This window comes from Pleuronectes platessa, chromosome 1, assembly GCF_947347685.1.
Source record: "Pleuronectes platessa chromosome 1, fPlePla1.1, whole genome shotgun sequence".
Taxonomy (NCBI): Eukaryota; Metazoa; Chordata; class Actinopteri; order Pleuronectiformes; family Pleuronectidae; genus Pleuronectes; species Pleuronectes platessa.
The window spans coordinates 2,187,241-2,203,803 of NC_070626.1; the positions used below are offsets into that span (position 1 = coordinate 2,187,241).

Here is a 16,563-nt window from a genome sequence, read left to right on the forward strand (position 1 = left end):
GTTGTCCTTGCATCTTGTCTTAAGTGCAGTACTCTGAGTCTTTCTAGCTCCCCGCCTCTGTGGGTGTGAGATGCTGTCATGTGCTCGTCTTGTCCCTCTAATGAAACAACCAGGTTGGCAAAAGCCTTAAACGTTCTTGATGACGCAAACAGGCTTTCCAAAGTAAGTTCAGCGTCAACATCAACATTGAGGGGGCGGGAGCTACATTTAATTAAGAGAAGTGATGCAAGCGAATCAGTAGACGGGAATGTCAGTTCAATACATCCTGACTGGCTGCACTAAAAGGTACATGCTGCTCCCACTACTACCAGGTCATGAATGTTTATTCATTTATTGTTCAGTAATTATTGGGGTTGTATAGGGTTTTATAAGGAGCCGGGACATTACTTACATATATTAATGTCAACACAAATAAGGGCAACTTGCATTACAGAAACTACGAAAAACCAACACACCCGTTCTGTGATGAGCGGTTGGGTTGTTTTCATTCTCCGATGGCAGAACCTTATCATCGACAACAACGAGAACATCTTTTAAAATCCCGTCCGCTGACTTTAACCAGCAGCCACAGGAGGACACGTGAAGCTCCACACGTCCATTAGAAGCACGTTCACCAACTTAACTCATGAAAACACCGCTCGAGCTTCCGCCTTGTTGATGTGACACATGAACTCGTGAACTCGTGAAGGGTTTTTGTAGGATTTTTATTTCAGCAAGACCTTCAGTAGATCACCGCACTTCACACACAGGCGCTTTGTGAAAATGACGAATCTGCCACCGGCTCTGAAAAACAGCCTCAACATCTGGAATGTCGCCAGAAGCCATGCCCGCCAGTTAAACTGGAACACCGGCATGAGGTAGTGCCTTGATCGTGACATGCTTCCCGTTGAGGCTGCCAACGCAGTTCGGGAAGTTCCAGAGCCGCCAAAAGTCCGCTGCTACCGATGTCCACTGGCTGGTTGAAGGACAGGGCAGGTAATCTGGCTGCAGAGCTTTCCACAACGCCTTGCAGACCTCGGACACAATGCGGGACACCGTGCAGGATGCCAGTTTGTAGCTCGCCGCTACAGCCTGTTGGTTTCCACCAGAGGCTAACAGTCGTAGCGCCACAGCTAGTCTCTGGGCGGCATCAACCGGCATCATGTGTGTGTTCTGGTGCCGTATGTGTGGCTCCTAACGACGAAGAAGGTCGTCGAATCTCCCAGCTGACATGCGGAAATACACAAAGTGCATTTCTTCGTCAACATCCCTCAGAGGTCGAACAAAAGACGCGTATTCTCCCGTCCTCTGCCTCGACTGATTTAGTGGACGTACAGACCACCTCCGTCTCCTCTTCTGTTGCTTGCGTCTCAAAAAATGTGTAACAATCGCGTCCTCTGTCCTTTTAATCAGCTCCAGGTCCAGCTCCATCAACAGCCTTGTTCCAGTTGCCATGGTTCAATGTGTGTCAGGGAAGCCGGTAGCAGGTAAATAAACAAACGTGGACTTCTTCTACTTATAACTACGTTACGAGGTAGGCTTCTCTAAGCTTGTCTTCCGTTGCGCCACCTGGTGGTCTGGCGGTGAATTTATTTCAGTACCCAGGCACCGCAGAAGCATAAATCAAAAAGGGTCCGTCCGCGCCGTCCGTCCGTCAGTCCGCAACGGACTCGGAGAAGCATACAGAGGTTTCCCCCGTGAGATTCTAACTGACCAGGGCACAAACTTCATGTCCACGCTGTTGAAACAGGTCTACCGACTGCTGGGTATCAAGAGTGTGAGAACAACCCCTTACCATCCACAGACGGATGGATTGACGGAGCGGTTCAACCAGACCCTTAAGCAAATGCTCCGTAAGTTTGTCAACGACACAGGCTCGGACTGGGATCAATGGCTACCCTACCTCCTTTTTGCATACAGGGAAGTACCCCAGGCTTCCACGGGGTTTTCCCCATTTGAGCTTTTGTATGGTCATGAAGTGAGGGGGTTTTCTGTTGAGATGCTGTCAACTGGTCGCCAGCTGCTGCTCGAGGATCATTTACCTTTTTACCGGTTGTGAGATTTTCTTTTTACTTTTTGTTAATGGAAACGGAATTAAAAACAACTTTTCGTTCAAAGAAACTCTGTGGCTCTCTGGTCTTCCTGCTCGGTCCCGCATATATGGTGGCAGTGGTGGGATTAGCCGGTAGAGAGCACAGAAAGATTTTTTTTATTATTTTTTTCCCCTTCATATCTGGTTACCCCCAGCTTCACCTTTTGAACCATGCAACGTGGAGGACGGATAGGACGAGGAAGAGCAAGAGGAAATGGTGTGGAGCTTGATGAACCACAGCCTAGTCAAGATGAGGAGGTCTATGGAATAGACGACAGAGATTCTGGAGGGGTCCCAGACACTCAAAATGGAGATGTCAGAGGACCAACGCTGGCAGACCTGACAGACATTTTTCGTGCCCACATGGACCGGCAAGAGGTCCGTGATGCTCGTCTAATGGAGGAGAATGCACGCCAGGAGCAGCATTTTAAGGTACTACAGCATCAGTTCCAACTCCTGCAGATGGAAGTACAGGCTCGTACTACCCCCGCACCAGAGCTCACTCCATCTGGGCCAGACACTCAAGGCCTGGAATTCCTTCAATCAGATCCTCAGGCCGAAGCAGCGCTGTTACACGGGGGTCCTCCAGCTAGTTCCTCATCAGGTTTTTTTCTGTTGAGATGCTGTCAACTGGTCGCCAGCTGCTGCTCGAGGATCATTTACCTTTTTACCGGTTGTGAGATTTATTATATTATTATATTATAGATTAAGCAGTGTGTGTGCGTTGTGCACCCGCCCAAAGAGACACAGATTACTATCTTGATAATGCGCCCAGTGAAATACTGCGCCATTGACTTAACATCTGTAATTAATAGGCTCATCCAAAATTACTCTGGTTCACCCGAAATTTAGATCCTGCCGTCGTGCCTGCTCCAAACACCCGTTTGTTGGGCTTTGGATGAAATGAACAAAATATAATCCAGGGGAAAACAATTAGATTTATTATTTAAAAGTAGGCCTACATTTGGCTGGAGTGGGGTTGCTTACCTTTCCAAACGTAGAGAACACAAAGACTCTAAAGTGAACAAAAGAAAAAGATAGTGTGTTATGCTGCTGCATTTCTTGAAGTGTTTCTGTAGGCCCGGCTGCGCATAGTTGGCTGCGCGTGCTGTAGCCTATAAACTTAGAAATTCAGAAAATAAATAAATTCCCTAATAATAACCACAGTGTAATAGTTATAAACTAGCGGGGTCTGCCTGTCACCCCCATATGTCTCTGTCAATCACTGGCCTGCAGGTAGCGTCTGAGTTTCTGCGTTTCTGCGTGCTATAGGCTCCGCAACAAGCTGCGGATGAGTTATGTAACAACTGGAAAATAGTACAATATCATTTGCACTGATAAAAATGTATACAACATAGCCTATTGTGCCTACTTTGCATATGTTACATGTTAACATGAGCATGTGCTTATTGGCTGAACAATTAGACTAACCATGTGCGGTGTAGATGCCACAAATATTTATAACAAATGTTATATTTATTCATAGAAAAGGATAGGATGGCGCTATTTAGCTACTAATACTGTCAACATCCCATGTCACTTGAGCCCAAGGAGCCATAAGAAATATTTGCAAGGGCAACTTACCCTCGTGTTGGCGCCATTCCTCCACATTTGACGATAAGAAGTTGTTGGAAGAGCAGATCTGGTGTTATAATACCGCGCATGCGCTTATTCAGTGTAAAGTTACCAACTCAGAAAATAATAACAATGCATAATTAAATATATTGTAACGGACTGGGTTTTATGTTTATATGTGGGTTTGACGTTATTCAGTAAAACACTGTGTTTTAAGGAGTGTTCTGAGATCCTCAGTGTCACTGAAGGGGTCGGGGGTGGGACATGTGATTGTTTAGACAAATAGGATGGGGCTGTTTGGGGAAGACAGTCTCTTATTGGCTGGTTTTGGGGGGGGGATCAGTAGTCAATGACGAAATGAAGTTGTTGTTAGATAGATAGATAGATTACTTTATTCATCCCCGAAGGGAGATTAAGTCGTAAAAGCAGTCGGTATATTTGAATACAATAAAATACAATACAATAGAAAAAAAAAAAAAAAAAAATTGAGGTAGAAAGAATAAAAACAGAAACACAAGATAAATAGGTAGATAAGGTGCAGTGGCAAGATGATGGTAATAGTACTGATGATATGATGGTAATGTTATTGTTAGACAGTATATAAAAATAGTACAGTATATATAATATAACATAATATATATTTATATATGATAGTAATTATACCAATATAATAGCAGTATATAGTAATAATGGCAGCAACAGTATATATAATAGTGAATATAATAATAATAACATGTACACATGTATAAATATGTGTACATAGACTTATATATAGAAAGAATATACAAAGAGTATGATATAATATGATATCCGTAAGATGATAAGATGATCCGTTCGAGTGATGGAGTGAAAGGAGAAGTGCACATGTTGTTAAACGAAGGAGAAGTTCCCTGTCCTCTGTAAGCGAGGACGCTACAATATATAAATGAATAAATACATAAATATTAAATGAATAAATAAATAAATAAAGGGTATACTACTAATTTTTTTTCACTTTATTTCTTGGTTTTCACAATTGAAAATGAAACATCATACATACAGAAGTATATAAAAAAAAAAATCTCCCACCTCCACCCCTTTGCAAACCTTGCTGATGTTCAAGGAGAGAGAGAGCACACGGAAATTAGCAAGGGAAATGGGAATTTTTATTTACTCAAAAATGAACGAAAGAAATACACACAATATTGCATGTAAGTTACATATGGGTGAATGGAGTGAGGATTAGCCAAAGTGTATCAACCTTTGTCAGAAATTATGGATCAAAGAGATTTTACAGTAGAGTAACTATTTCACATATTGCCTTTTTCAACAAAAAAAAAGGAACTTTGAGGCTGAATTTCTCCAAAATGATACAGTAAATATGCTTGATACTGAGTGAGTGAACAGTCAGGATGGTCCTGAGGACAACTGTATCAGCCTTTGTCAGAAATTATGGATCAAAGAGATTTTAAGTAGAGTAAATATTGCCTATAATGCCTTTTTCAACAAAAAAAAGGAACTTTGAGGCTGAATTGCTCCAAAATGATACAGTAAATATGCTTGATACTGAGTGAGTGAACAGTCAGGATGGTCCTGAGTTAAATTGTATCAACCTTTGTCAGAAATTATGGATCAAAGAGATTTTAAGTAGAGTAGCTATTGCGCATGCCTTTTTCAACAAAAAAAAAGGAACTTTGAGGCTGAATTTCTCCAAAATGATACAGTAAATATGCTTGATACTGAGTGAGTGAACAGTCAGGATGGTCCTGAGGACAACTGTATCAGCCTTTGTCAGAAATTATGGATCAAAGAGATTTTAAGTAGAGTAAATATTGCCTATAATGCCTTTTTCAACAAAAAAAAGGAACTTTGAGGCTGAATTGCTCCAAAATGATACAGTAAATATGCTTGATACTGAGTGAGTGAACAGTCAGGATGGTCCTGAGTTAAATTGTATCAACCTTTGTCAGAAATTATGGATCAAAGAGATTTTAAGTAGAGTAGCTATTGCGCATGCCTTTTTCAACAAAAAAAAAGTAACTTTGAGGCTGAATTTCTCCAAAATGATACAGTAAATATGCTTGATACTGAGTGAGTGAACAGTTAGGATGGTCCTGAGGACAACTCTATCAGCCTTTGTCTGAAATTATGGATCAAAGAGATTTTAAGTAGAGTAACTATTGCGCATAATGCCTTTTTCAACAACAAAAAAGGAACTTTGAGGCTGAATTGCTCCAAAATGATCCAGTAAATATCGTTGATACTGAGTGAGTGAACAGTCAGGATGGTCCTGAGTTAAATTGTATCAACCTTTGTCAGAAATTATGGATCAAAGAGATTTTAAGTAGAGTAACTATTGCGCATAATGCCTTTTTCAACAACAAAAAAGGAACTTTGAGGCTGAATTGCTCCAAAATGATACAGTAAATATGCATGATACTGAGTGAGTGAACAGTTAGGATGGTCCTGAGGACAACTGTATCAGCCTTTGTCTGAAATTATGGATCAAAGAGATTTTAAGTAGAGTAACTATTTCACATATTGCCTTTTTCAACAACAAAAAAGGAACTTTGAGGCTGAATTTCTCCAAATGATACAGTAAATATGCTTGATACTGAGTGAGTGAACAGTCAGGATGGTCCTGAGGACAACTGTATCAGCCTTTGTCAGAAATTATGGATCAAAGAGATTTTACAGTAGCATAAAAGATTGGCTCGCTCCGTATCATGGACTACCTGCATTTACCATACATTCTGTAATACGGGCGCACTTGAAATCAGGAAAAGACGAACGTCTGCTCACTTGACCACGAAAAGATGAACGACGGCTCACTTGACCGCAGTAAAAAATTGAACAAAAAGAAAAAAACAATAATACAATATTCAAACCAAAAAATTACCGAATAACAGCTGATATCTTTTTTTACAGAACTCATAAATAATACATTGTTACCAGAGGCACCTGGTGTGTCGCTCCGCGGCTCCATCGGGACAGAGGCCCCAGCATCCCCCAAGGCAGGCGGGGGATGTTCCCTCATTTTTCATATGAGCACCTTCTTGACCGGATCAGCCAGGGACAACACAGGTGTGAAGGAGCCCTGAATCACCACTCCCCTCTCAAGTAGCTGGTTAACTTTTTCTATGCTATCTACAAACACCACCACAGCACTGTTCATACGTGAGGCAGACTTCACACTGTCATACCCAACAACTTCACCCACAGCCAGACTGACCTCCTCCACCGAGCAGTCCACAGCTGGACACAGTTTGATGCCGTGTCGGCGTGTAAGCAGGTGGAGGCCGGAGCCTCCACCTGCAGCAAACTTTCTCCAGCTCACTCACCACACTCACTCCCAACATGCACACTATAAGAAATAAACAAATAAAAAGTAATTTCTTTTTTATTATTACTCAGCAAGAGTCTTCTTCTTCTTCTTCTTCTTCTTCTTCTTCTCCTTCTCATCACCGAGCAGGAGCAGGTTTCGATTACACAAACGGATGGAGCGTGTCAGTCCAGCGTCGCGAGTCTCAGGGTCACGGGGACCCCGATCCCCGTGACGCGTGCGTCTGTGTGTTTGAAGCAGGGTATCGCAAACAAGCATTAGGAAAATCACTACCCAAACGCTCACAGCCAACAGCATGGGGAAGCAGGGACAACACAAGGGTTAAAAAGGAAGAAGGAAGTTTTGCATGTTTCCCATCAGAGAAGAGGACAGGGTGCAGTCAGGCTGTCAGGTAACAGAACGTTCTGCCTTCTCTTCTGCTGCACAATTAACATTGTAAAACAAAAACATTATTATAAACACAAAAATTGTAATGTCTGTAGTCACAAGAACACAGTCAGTTTGTCGCTTCATCACACTCTGGTGTTATGCGCTTCTAAGAGACTGAACGGAAAACAGAAGAAAATAATTCTTGCAGAAGTTATAGAACTAGATCAGGTTTCATTTTAATAAAGCAGCCGTCAGACAAGTCCCTTGCTTTTAAATAAGAACCTGACGAACAACAAACCGGCAGCCCAAACCTCTCTGTGTTTTTCCATTACCTACATAACTTCCTGTTGTCTGATATAAAGGCTTGCAAAACACTACTTTTCAAACAATAACGATCAAAGCAGTAGAGGCAGAGCTATCCTGACGTTTAGTCTTAAAAAAAAAAATGTATCCCACTTTTTTGATAATGCAAATTGACATTTTTTTGGAGCAAACTACCTGGCAAGTAAAAGCCCAGGTATTTTACCTCAATACATCCAGTTTGTAAGGTCCTTTTCTAAAGTGATCTTGAGAGTGCACCATTTTCAGAATTTCTCTTTAAACAGGGGGATAGTTATTGTTTCTTCAGGGTCTTTTGATGGCCAATAGAATGCAGTCCAAGTGAGAGTCGTCTCTGCAGCACAGCACGTCTGGCTCTCAGTGCCATCACAAGTCAAGAGTTCCTCTCACTTTAAACTTCTTGGCGGAGCGCTCGCTGGCTCGCTGCTCAAACCTACTTCCATAGATGTGAGAGATGAAGCCGTTGATCTCCACAGCAAAAACACTGTTCCTCTTAGGGATCACTGGCACATGACAAGTGGAGAGAGACAAACAAAGGAACACATGTGTTACCCTACTGAGATAAATGTATGAATGTGCCATCACAGACAGATTTGATCATCATATTGTGTAATGAGAAGTGTTACATGGTGGTTCGAACACATGTCTAAATGAATGAGCTGAATTTTACCAAAATGGTTTCACTTTTTACCATGATATGCAGTCTAACAGGAAGTGGAAGATTTGTTTAAAGGAATCCAGATAGCCCTCTTCTAACCTGTAGACCATTATAAATATTTTCTTCCCACATAACTGAAAGGCTAGTTTCTGTGTGTGGAAATCTAATCTATTCAACAGATGTCTCTTTCATAATTAAATACTGCCGTTTTGTGCAGTATTGTATAATGTTGTACTTTATATAATACAAGGCAAGGTGAGGGAATTTAAAATAATATAAAATGATAAAATAATGAATCTCTTCAAAAAGATCTTTGTCATAACAAACATTTAGATTATCTTAATGATGACCCAGCTCTGTCAAGTTAAGTCTATAAACCATGACCCGAGGAACTGCTTTTTAATAAATGGAAAACAGATATAAATGGGACTTTTCCCCTACTTGCATTTCATACAACAATCTCCTGACAAATGCAAACAACTACATCAACCAAAATAACAACATGGTCAGAATCATTCAAATCATTCAGCAGAATGTGAAATGAAAACAACCACTTGTTGGAAGTCAGCTAAAGGGAGGGGGGGGGGGGGGGGGGGGGGGTGTCAGTCAGTGAGTGAGACAGAGCTGTCAAACCTTTCAGTCTGTTCTCCTTAGTGATCATTTTGAAGACATGTTTGAATTCCTGGACTAAAATCCCTGTTGTCCCCACATATGATGGACATTTAGACCGGACCACTGTGAAATTGAAAAGAAAAGACACGGTTATATGGTGCATCCAGATCAGGGTCTATACCATAACAGATGTAACAGATGTTAGGGGAGAGTGAGTAATGTGAGACATTTTTTACATTTTCTCCCCTCTAGGTGAGCTAAAATGATATATCAGTAAAATGTACACATTTCCCATTAATTCAGGATGTTTTCTAGCAATGGAAATGATCAAAATGTCTTCAGGACAAAGGGCAGTGAAAATAATATTGTTTTTAAAAAAGTGGTCTTGTGTCTCACTTTTGAACGTGATTGGTCAAAACTGTGTTTGATCAGTTGTTCTTGACAAGTTTGACTGTCTATCTGACAACTGCTGCTGCAGGTATAACAGCTGTACACTATGGTACAGAACTAAACAGAACTAGACCTGAGCCATTTCTAGCAAGATGTTTTTACCAGTACAGTATATTTACTCCACCATTTAAGTGAACACTTTCCTGGGATTTGGTGATATACAAAAAAAGTGATTGAATCTAATTCACTTTGATGTGAACTTTAGAGAAAAGAAAAAATCCACCTGTGAAGATGGCACCATGGAAGTCAGCCTTCAGAAGCTTCTGCTGCACCAACTGAGGACTGCTGTAAAATTACAGAGGTTTCAGAGACTCAAGAAAAACAGCTTCAGATGAGATGTTACAAAGTAATGTTAGTGTGCATAACTGATTTACCTTGTTGGTTTCAATCCACAGCACAGGTCAATAATGTACTGTCTCCAGAGCTCATGCAGGGGCAGGAAGAGCTCGTATCTGATGATGGTGATATAGATAGATAGATAGATAGATAGATAGATAGATGGATACTTTATTAATCCCGTGTGAAATTCAGATCATCCAGTAGCTTGTACACTTAACACATCACTGACATACATACATAAATCACATACGGAGAACAAATTTACAGATACAGGAATGGAATGCAATGATGTGATTGTGTCAGTGTCCAGTAGGAAAGTGTTCTTGTGCTGCTGGAGTGGATAGTACAATAAAATAAAAATGTATACATATAAAAAAAACAGCAGAAAAAAAAAAAATATATATATAAATATATAAATATATAAGAATATGTAGTGGTAAAGTCTGTGCATGGGGCTAGTATAGCCAGTAAAGGGATTGGATAGTACAATAAAATATAAAATGTATTTATATAAAAACAGCAGAAAAACATATATATATAAAAATATCTAAATATATAAGAATATATAGTGGTAAAGTCTGTGCATGGGGCTAGTATAGCCAGTAAAGGGATGGACAGTGGGTTGGTATATAATAATGCGATGAGATGAGAAGAGATGAGTAGAGAAGGGGAGGGCAGACTGAGGTAGACTCATGCGGGGAAGATCACTCCTTTCCCCCCCCCCCCTCCTCTTCTGCGAGGCATTATCTAGCTGAACGGCCCTGGGGACAAAGGACCTCCTCAGCCTGTCGGATGAGCATGACAGTGACAGGAGTCTGCCACTGAATAAGCTCCTATGTCCGATGACAGCTTTGTGTAGTGGGTGGTGCTAATTGTCCAAGATAGTCCGCAACCTACTCAGGGTCCTACTCTATATAAATGGTGAAGGTGGGGGTAAAGGAGGAGGGAGAGAACTGGGTAGATGGCCACAGTGGACATCATCCAACACTTTTCCACATGAGACACAACAGGTGTCAAATGCTTCAGCTACTTCACCAACCTCTGGTTCTGAGGCTTGATCTGGAAGATCTTCATCGCCCTCTTCTGACGAGCATTCAATCCTTTGGCTTTTTTACTACTCCTCTTTGACTGGTCTTTCTTGGGCCTGGAGTAGCCCAGGACCACAGCTTTGTGGCTCAACATGTTCTTCAAATCATGTCGTTCATTTTGCTGAATGCTGTGTTTTAGGAACGATTGGGTGAAGGCCTCCGCTTTAGAGCTGGTCTGAGACTGGAAATGAGACAACAGCACCAAGTACATTTACAGAGCTTACATAAATTGAAATTTTTTCTGGAAAACACTCAGAGTAATGTCCAGGCTGTACAGTTTGTTTTAAACTTTGATAGAAAATTCAGTCAGTATATCCTGCTTGATAGATCAATTATCATAATTGGCAATTATAATTTTTTTTTGCTGTAAATCTGCTGTCACTCTTCTATCCTAGGTTCATCTGCACAAGAAGTCTGGATTCCACAGGATGTCACACAGTATCGAATGAGATGAATATGCTCACCTCAACACCAAGTAGCTTCACCAGGTCTTGAGGAATCCTGATTCGAACAAGTGCTTCTGTTGAGAGACAAATAAAATGAGAAAAATACAAAACCGGATCAGTTCACTGACACTAAAACAGAAAGTAGCAGCTGGCCACAAAGACTTTTTATTTATAAAGTACTTCAGCTGTAGCTTTGTCGACTTGTATGGTTATGTTATTGTAACTCACTATTGGGCTCCTTCAAGCAGAAAGTACATTTGGTTGCAACAATTGTTTCCATTAACTATTAGTAGATCAGCCTTTTTTGCCTGATTAACTGATGAGTCTATAAAATGCCATTAAACTGTGACAAATTTAACATGATAATTTTTATAGCTCTTATTGTTTTCACCCAAGAGCCCAAAGTCAGAGCCATACAGTCAACTGATCATCAGTCAAAGTATTCCAGATGTGTCTAACTGCAGCAACATTTTCTGGTTCCTTGCTGGGATAATTGTTGCAATATTTTCCTCGAAGACCAGTTATCAGATGCGCGAAGCATCTCTACTGGCTCTTTTGAAATTGAAAGTCTTGTGAAGTTTCATGTGAATGGAATGTACCATTTTGCTACTCCCATAGCCAATATACATATCAGTTATCCTACTTTTCACGAATTTGCAAATGTTCAAAAATTCCTAAAATAATTAGGGAGTAGCATTAATTTGACAAACAACGCCCACAGAGAACTGAGATATGAAATCCAAATACTTCCAAACATTGACAAATTTTTTTGGGTGATTTCTGCAGAACATAAAGCATCTGGGTCCTCCACCACAAACAGAAATGAGTGCTATTCAGCTCCCTCTGGGCTTGACTCAGGTTAACTGAACCAGACAGCTGGTGCACTTTTAAAAGGTGCTGGAGCCCCATGGTAATCTCTGCTGCACAGAGCTATACCGCTCTGATTAACTTCAGAGGATTAGATCATAATCTGATTACAGCCTGCCCAATGAGCAATCAGATCACTTGATCGAGACAGGAACAGAAGAGTTAACTCTTTTAAAAGTTTAGTGACCAGTAGACGGCAGAAAGATCAACATGCAAGGTTGAAACTGGAAACTGTTCCAGTGTGTTTGACACCGATAAATTAATATTCTGTGTCTGAAAGAAAGTGTATCTACACACCCTGACGCCATTCAAACCTAGTACATCTGTCCAGAGTGATCCAATCACGAGTGAACACCTCTAGGTTCAGGTGTGAATGCACCCAACACGCATTAAGGATGCATTTGAGATCCGATCACATTGAGAGATGGTGTAGGACATATGTGGCCACATTCTTTTAGCAGTGTGAACGAAACGTGTCTTGGGTCAGATTGAAGGAACACCTACTCAGCTGACAAACTTGTTTTATTAAGAACCCAAAATATTTGTACTCTTCTCAAGTGTTCATACGTTGATTTGTATGTGGCCACAATATATATCACACACACACACACACACACACACACACACACACACACACACACACACACACACACACACACACACACACACACAGAGAGAGAGAGAGAGAGAAGATGGACACATCTGTATACTCAGGGTGACAACATCATTTGGTTTTAGCAGACAAAAATATAAAAATAATGCACATGTGTATTTGCATATAAAGCAGGGACATGAGATGTAAAATAAAAAGGTCACAGGAGAAACATTCAGAACCAAAAACATTTGGACATCCCGTGTATATCGTCGTCTTCCTACTTTCATCTCCATTTGAGTTCATTAATTTCTAGTGTTTCTTAAACGTCTCGTTCGAACGTTAGTAGTGTACGTAGTTTACATTTCACCTCATTGAACGTCACTGCACCGAATCATCTCCTTTTCAGGTTGTCCTTTAAATATTAACTTCACTTCGCCTTTAAACTTACCATCCATTGGCACGAATATGTCGATTTCCCACAGAAAGTTTAGACAAATGTAGGTAAATAACTTTCAAGCTCCGAATGCACGTTCTCACTTCCGCTTCCTTCTCTTCTTCTGCCGGTGTTCAGGCATAGTACTGCCCGTTGTGATGTGAGGATGTTGCCCCCTGCAGTCGACACCACGCACTTCAATTCAATTCAATTCAATTCAATTCAATTCAATTCAATTCAATTCAATTCAATTCAATTCAATTCAATTGTATTTGTATAGCGCCAAATCATAATATACATTTATCTCAAGGCACTTTACAAAGAAAGTCAAGACTTTGAACATGTATAGAGAATCCCAACAGTTCTCACAGCAGCACCTGGGCGACTGTGGAGAGGAAAAAAACTCCATTAACTGGAAGAAACCTCTAAGGAGATGAAGAGATAAAGATGTTAACTGTTTATATAGTAATGAATTAATAAGAGACTATGGGAGGAAAAAAACACTAAGTTAATGAAATGTAGTCAAATAAATGTGGGGGGGCAGAGAGACAGAGAGAAGGGGAGAAGTAGGGCATGATGGGAGTTCCCCGAGCAGTCTAGACCTATAGCAGCATAACAAAGGACTGGTTCTGGACTCACCTGATCCAGACCTAAATATAAGATTTATAAGTGGGAGCTGCTTCCACAGGAGTGGAGCATTGCTTAGTCACTTGAACATGTCCACTGTCACTCTGGATAACTTCTTTCATTTTGCAATATTTGGGGATAGAAATTGTGGGACAACATGCACTTTTCTTTTTCAAAAGACCAGCTCATATCATGGCTGAAACATCAGGGTCATTTCAGTCATTACGAGAAACTTCAGAAGAACCAGATTTGCATTTTTCAGAACCAGAGGTGACTATATAGTCATAGTTGGGACTAGGAAGCAGAGCTGCAGTGCTAAACACTTCTCTGCGCTCCCTCTGGATCAGTCACAAAACCCCATAGAGATTGTGTCTGTTCACCGTCCGATTAAATTATTGAAATTAAACAATAACAGAGCGAGAACTCCACACAAAAATTTAATACAAATTAAAACAACCTCTGAAACAATACAGGAAACCCAGACTTTTAAATGTGATCTTTTAAACATTAGATCACTGGAAAAAAAGGCTCTTTTAGTTAATGAAATAGTCTCCGATTACAACATAGATTTATTGTCCCTCACTGAGACGTGGCTGCATCCTGATGAATATGTCAGTCTAAATGAATCTACTCCCCCCAGTCATATCAATTCACAGGTTCCTAGAGAAATTGGGCGAGGAGGTGGAGTTGCTGCTATTTTTAACTCCAGTCTATCAATTAATCCTAAACCTAAACTCAGCTACAAATCATTTGAATGTCTGGTTCTTAGTCTTCCACGCCAATCCAGGAACCACCAACAGCCAATCATATTTGCTGTAGTTTACCGCGCTCCCAGGGCTTATACTGAATTTTTAAAGGAATTCCCTGAGTTTTTATCAAACTTAGTCCTAAAGACCGATAAAATTATTATTGTTGGTGACTTTAATATTCATGTTCATAATAATAAAAATTGCCTTAGCGTAGCATTTATTTCAATACTAGACTCTATTGGTTTCAGTCAGTGTGTGCACAAACCTACTCATTGTGGTAACCACACACTTGACTTGGTATTATCGTATGGTGTCGGAACTGAAAATTTAACAGTACTTCCGCGCAATCCAGTTCTATCAGACCATCATTTAATAACCTTTGATTTTTCAATAACTGAATATATGCCACTAATAAAAAATTATTTTTCTAGATGTCTACCTGATAGTGCTGTAGCTAAATTTAAGGAAATAATCCCAATTACATTTAACCCGTATTAGCAGTAGATATAAACAACAAATTCTTTAAAACCCTGAGCTCCATTGAGATCGACCATCTCGTCGATAGCTCTGCAGACTCATTACGATTAACATTAGATTCAATAGCGCCTCTAAAAAAGACAAATGTCAAACATAGTAAATTAGCTCCGTGGTATAATTCCCAGACAAATGAGTTAAAACAATTATCAAGAAAACTAGAAAGGAAGTGGCGCTCCAGCAACAATGTTGAAAATCTAATAGACTGGAAGAATAGTGTTAAAGAATATAAAAAGGCTCTCCACAAAGCAAGAGCTGCCTACTATTCAAAACTAATAGAAGAGAATAAAAACAACCCCAGGTTTCTCTTCAGCACTGTAGCCAGGCTGACAGAGAGTCACACCTCCACCGAACCCAGTATTCCTCGATCCCTAAATAGCAATATCTTTATGACCTTTTTTAATGATAAAATTCAAACTATTAGAAATAAAATCAACCATCTCCTGCCCTCAATTGGCACTAATACCCTCCCAACAACAGAGATCTCAGAAACGGTTGAGAATCCTACCCATTACTTAGACAGCTTCTCTCTGATCACCCGTGATCAGTTTACCAAATTAATCTCAGGTTCTAAACCAACAACCTGTATCTTAGATCCCATTCCTACCAAATTACTTAAAGAAATTCTGCCCCTAATTGATAGTTCGTTACTTAACATTATCAATCTGTCATTATCATCAGGTTATGTACCACAGTCTTTTAAAATAGCTGTCATCAAACCCCTACTCAAAAAACCCACCCTAGACCCAGAGGTTTTAGCCAATTACAGGCCAATATCTAATCTCCCCTTCATTTCTAAAATCTTAGAAAAAGTTGTTGCCAATCAGCTGTGTGAGTTTCTCCGGGAAAATAATATATATGAAGACTTTCAATCGGGGTTTAGAGCCAATCACAGTACAGAGACAGCCTTGGCCAAAGTCACTAATGACCTTTTAATAGCCTCAGATCAGGGACTTGTGTCTGTCCTCGTTCTGTTAGATCTCAGTGCAGCATTCAACACAATTGACCATCAAATTTTATTACAAAGACTCAAACAGTTAATTAACATTAATGGAACCGCCCTTAAGTGGTTTAAATCGTATTTTTCTGATCGCTCCCAATTTGTGCAAATTAATGATGAGTCATCTGTGCGCACCAAAGTTAACCATGGTGTTCCACAGGGCTCTGTGCTCGGCCCAATTTTATTCTCATTATATATGCTTCCACTAGGAAACATTATCAGGACACACTCGGTAAATTCCACTACTATGCGGATGACACCCAGTTATATTTGTCAATAAAACCTGAACAAAGTAATCAATTAACTAAACTTCGAACATGTCTCAAGGACATAAAAACCTGGATGACCCGCAATTTTCTCTTATTAAACTCAGACAAAACAGAGGTTATAATACTTGGCCAAAAACACCTTGGGAGTGATCTTCGATCCTGATTTATCCTTTAATAGTCACTTAAAACAAATTTCTAGGACCGCTTTTTTCCACTTGCG

The 16,563-nt window shown here is 40.3% G+C and overlaps 1 protein-coding gene across 1 annotated transcript; it reads right to left on the bottom strand.

Moving 5' to 3' along the window:
- Positions 1-7,548: 7,548 nt before the first annotated feature.
- Positions 7,549-13,312, bottom strand: pop4 (POP4 homolog, ribonuclease P/MRP subunit). Its single transcript, XM_053411304.1, has 7 exons — positions 13,180-13,312; positions 11,288-11,343; positions 10,775-11,004; positions 9,771-9,848; positions 9,620-9,681; positions 8,968-9,069; positions 7,549-8,179 (listed from the first exon to the last, which is right to left on the bottom strand). Exons 1-7 carry the CDS (start codon positions 13,184-13,186, stop codon positions 8,043-8,045), a joined length of 672 nt encoding a protein of 223 aa, XP_053267279.1. The 5' UTR covers positions 13,187-13,312; the 3' UTR covers positions 7,549-8,042.
- Between the last annotated feature and the right edge of the window lie 3,251 nt (positions 13,313-16,563).

Bases quoted from the DNA above. Each gene is read 5' to 3' on its own strand.
- pop4 (XM_053411304.1), bottom strand. The intron at 9,849-10,774 runs GTTGGTGAAGTA...CACCATCATCAG, and splicing joins ATCAAGCCTCAGAACCAGAG to ATACGAGCTCTTCCTGCCCC. The intron at 9,682-9,770 runs GTAAATCAGTTA...GTAATTTTACAG, and splicing joins TGTGGATTGAAACCAACAAG to CAGTCCTCAGTTGGTGCAGC.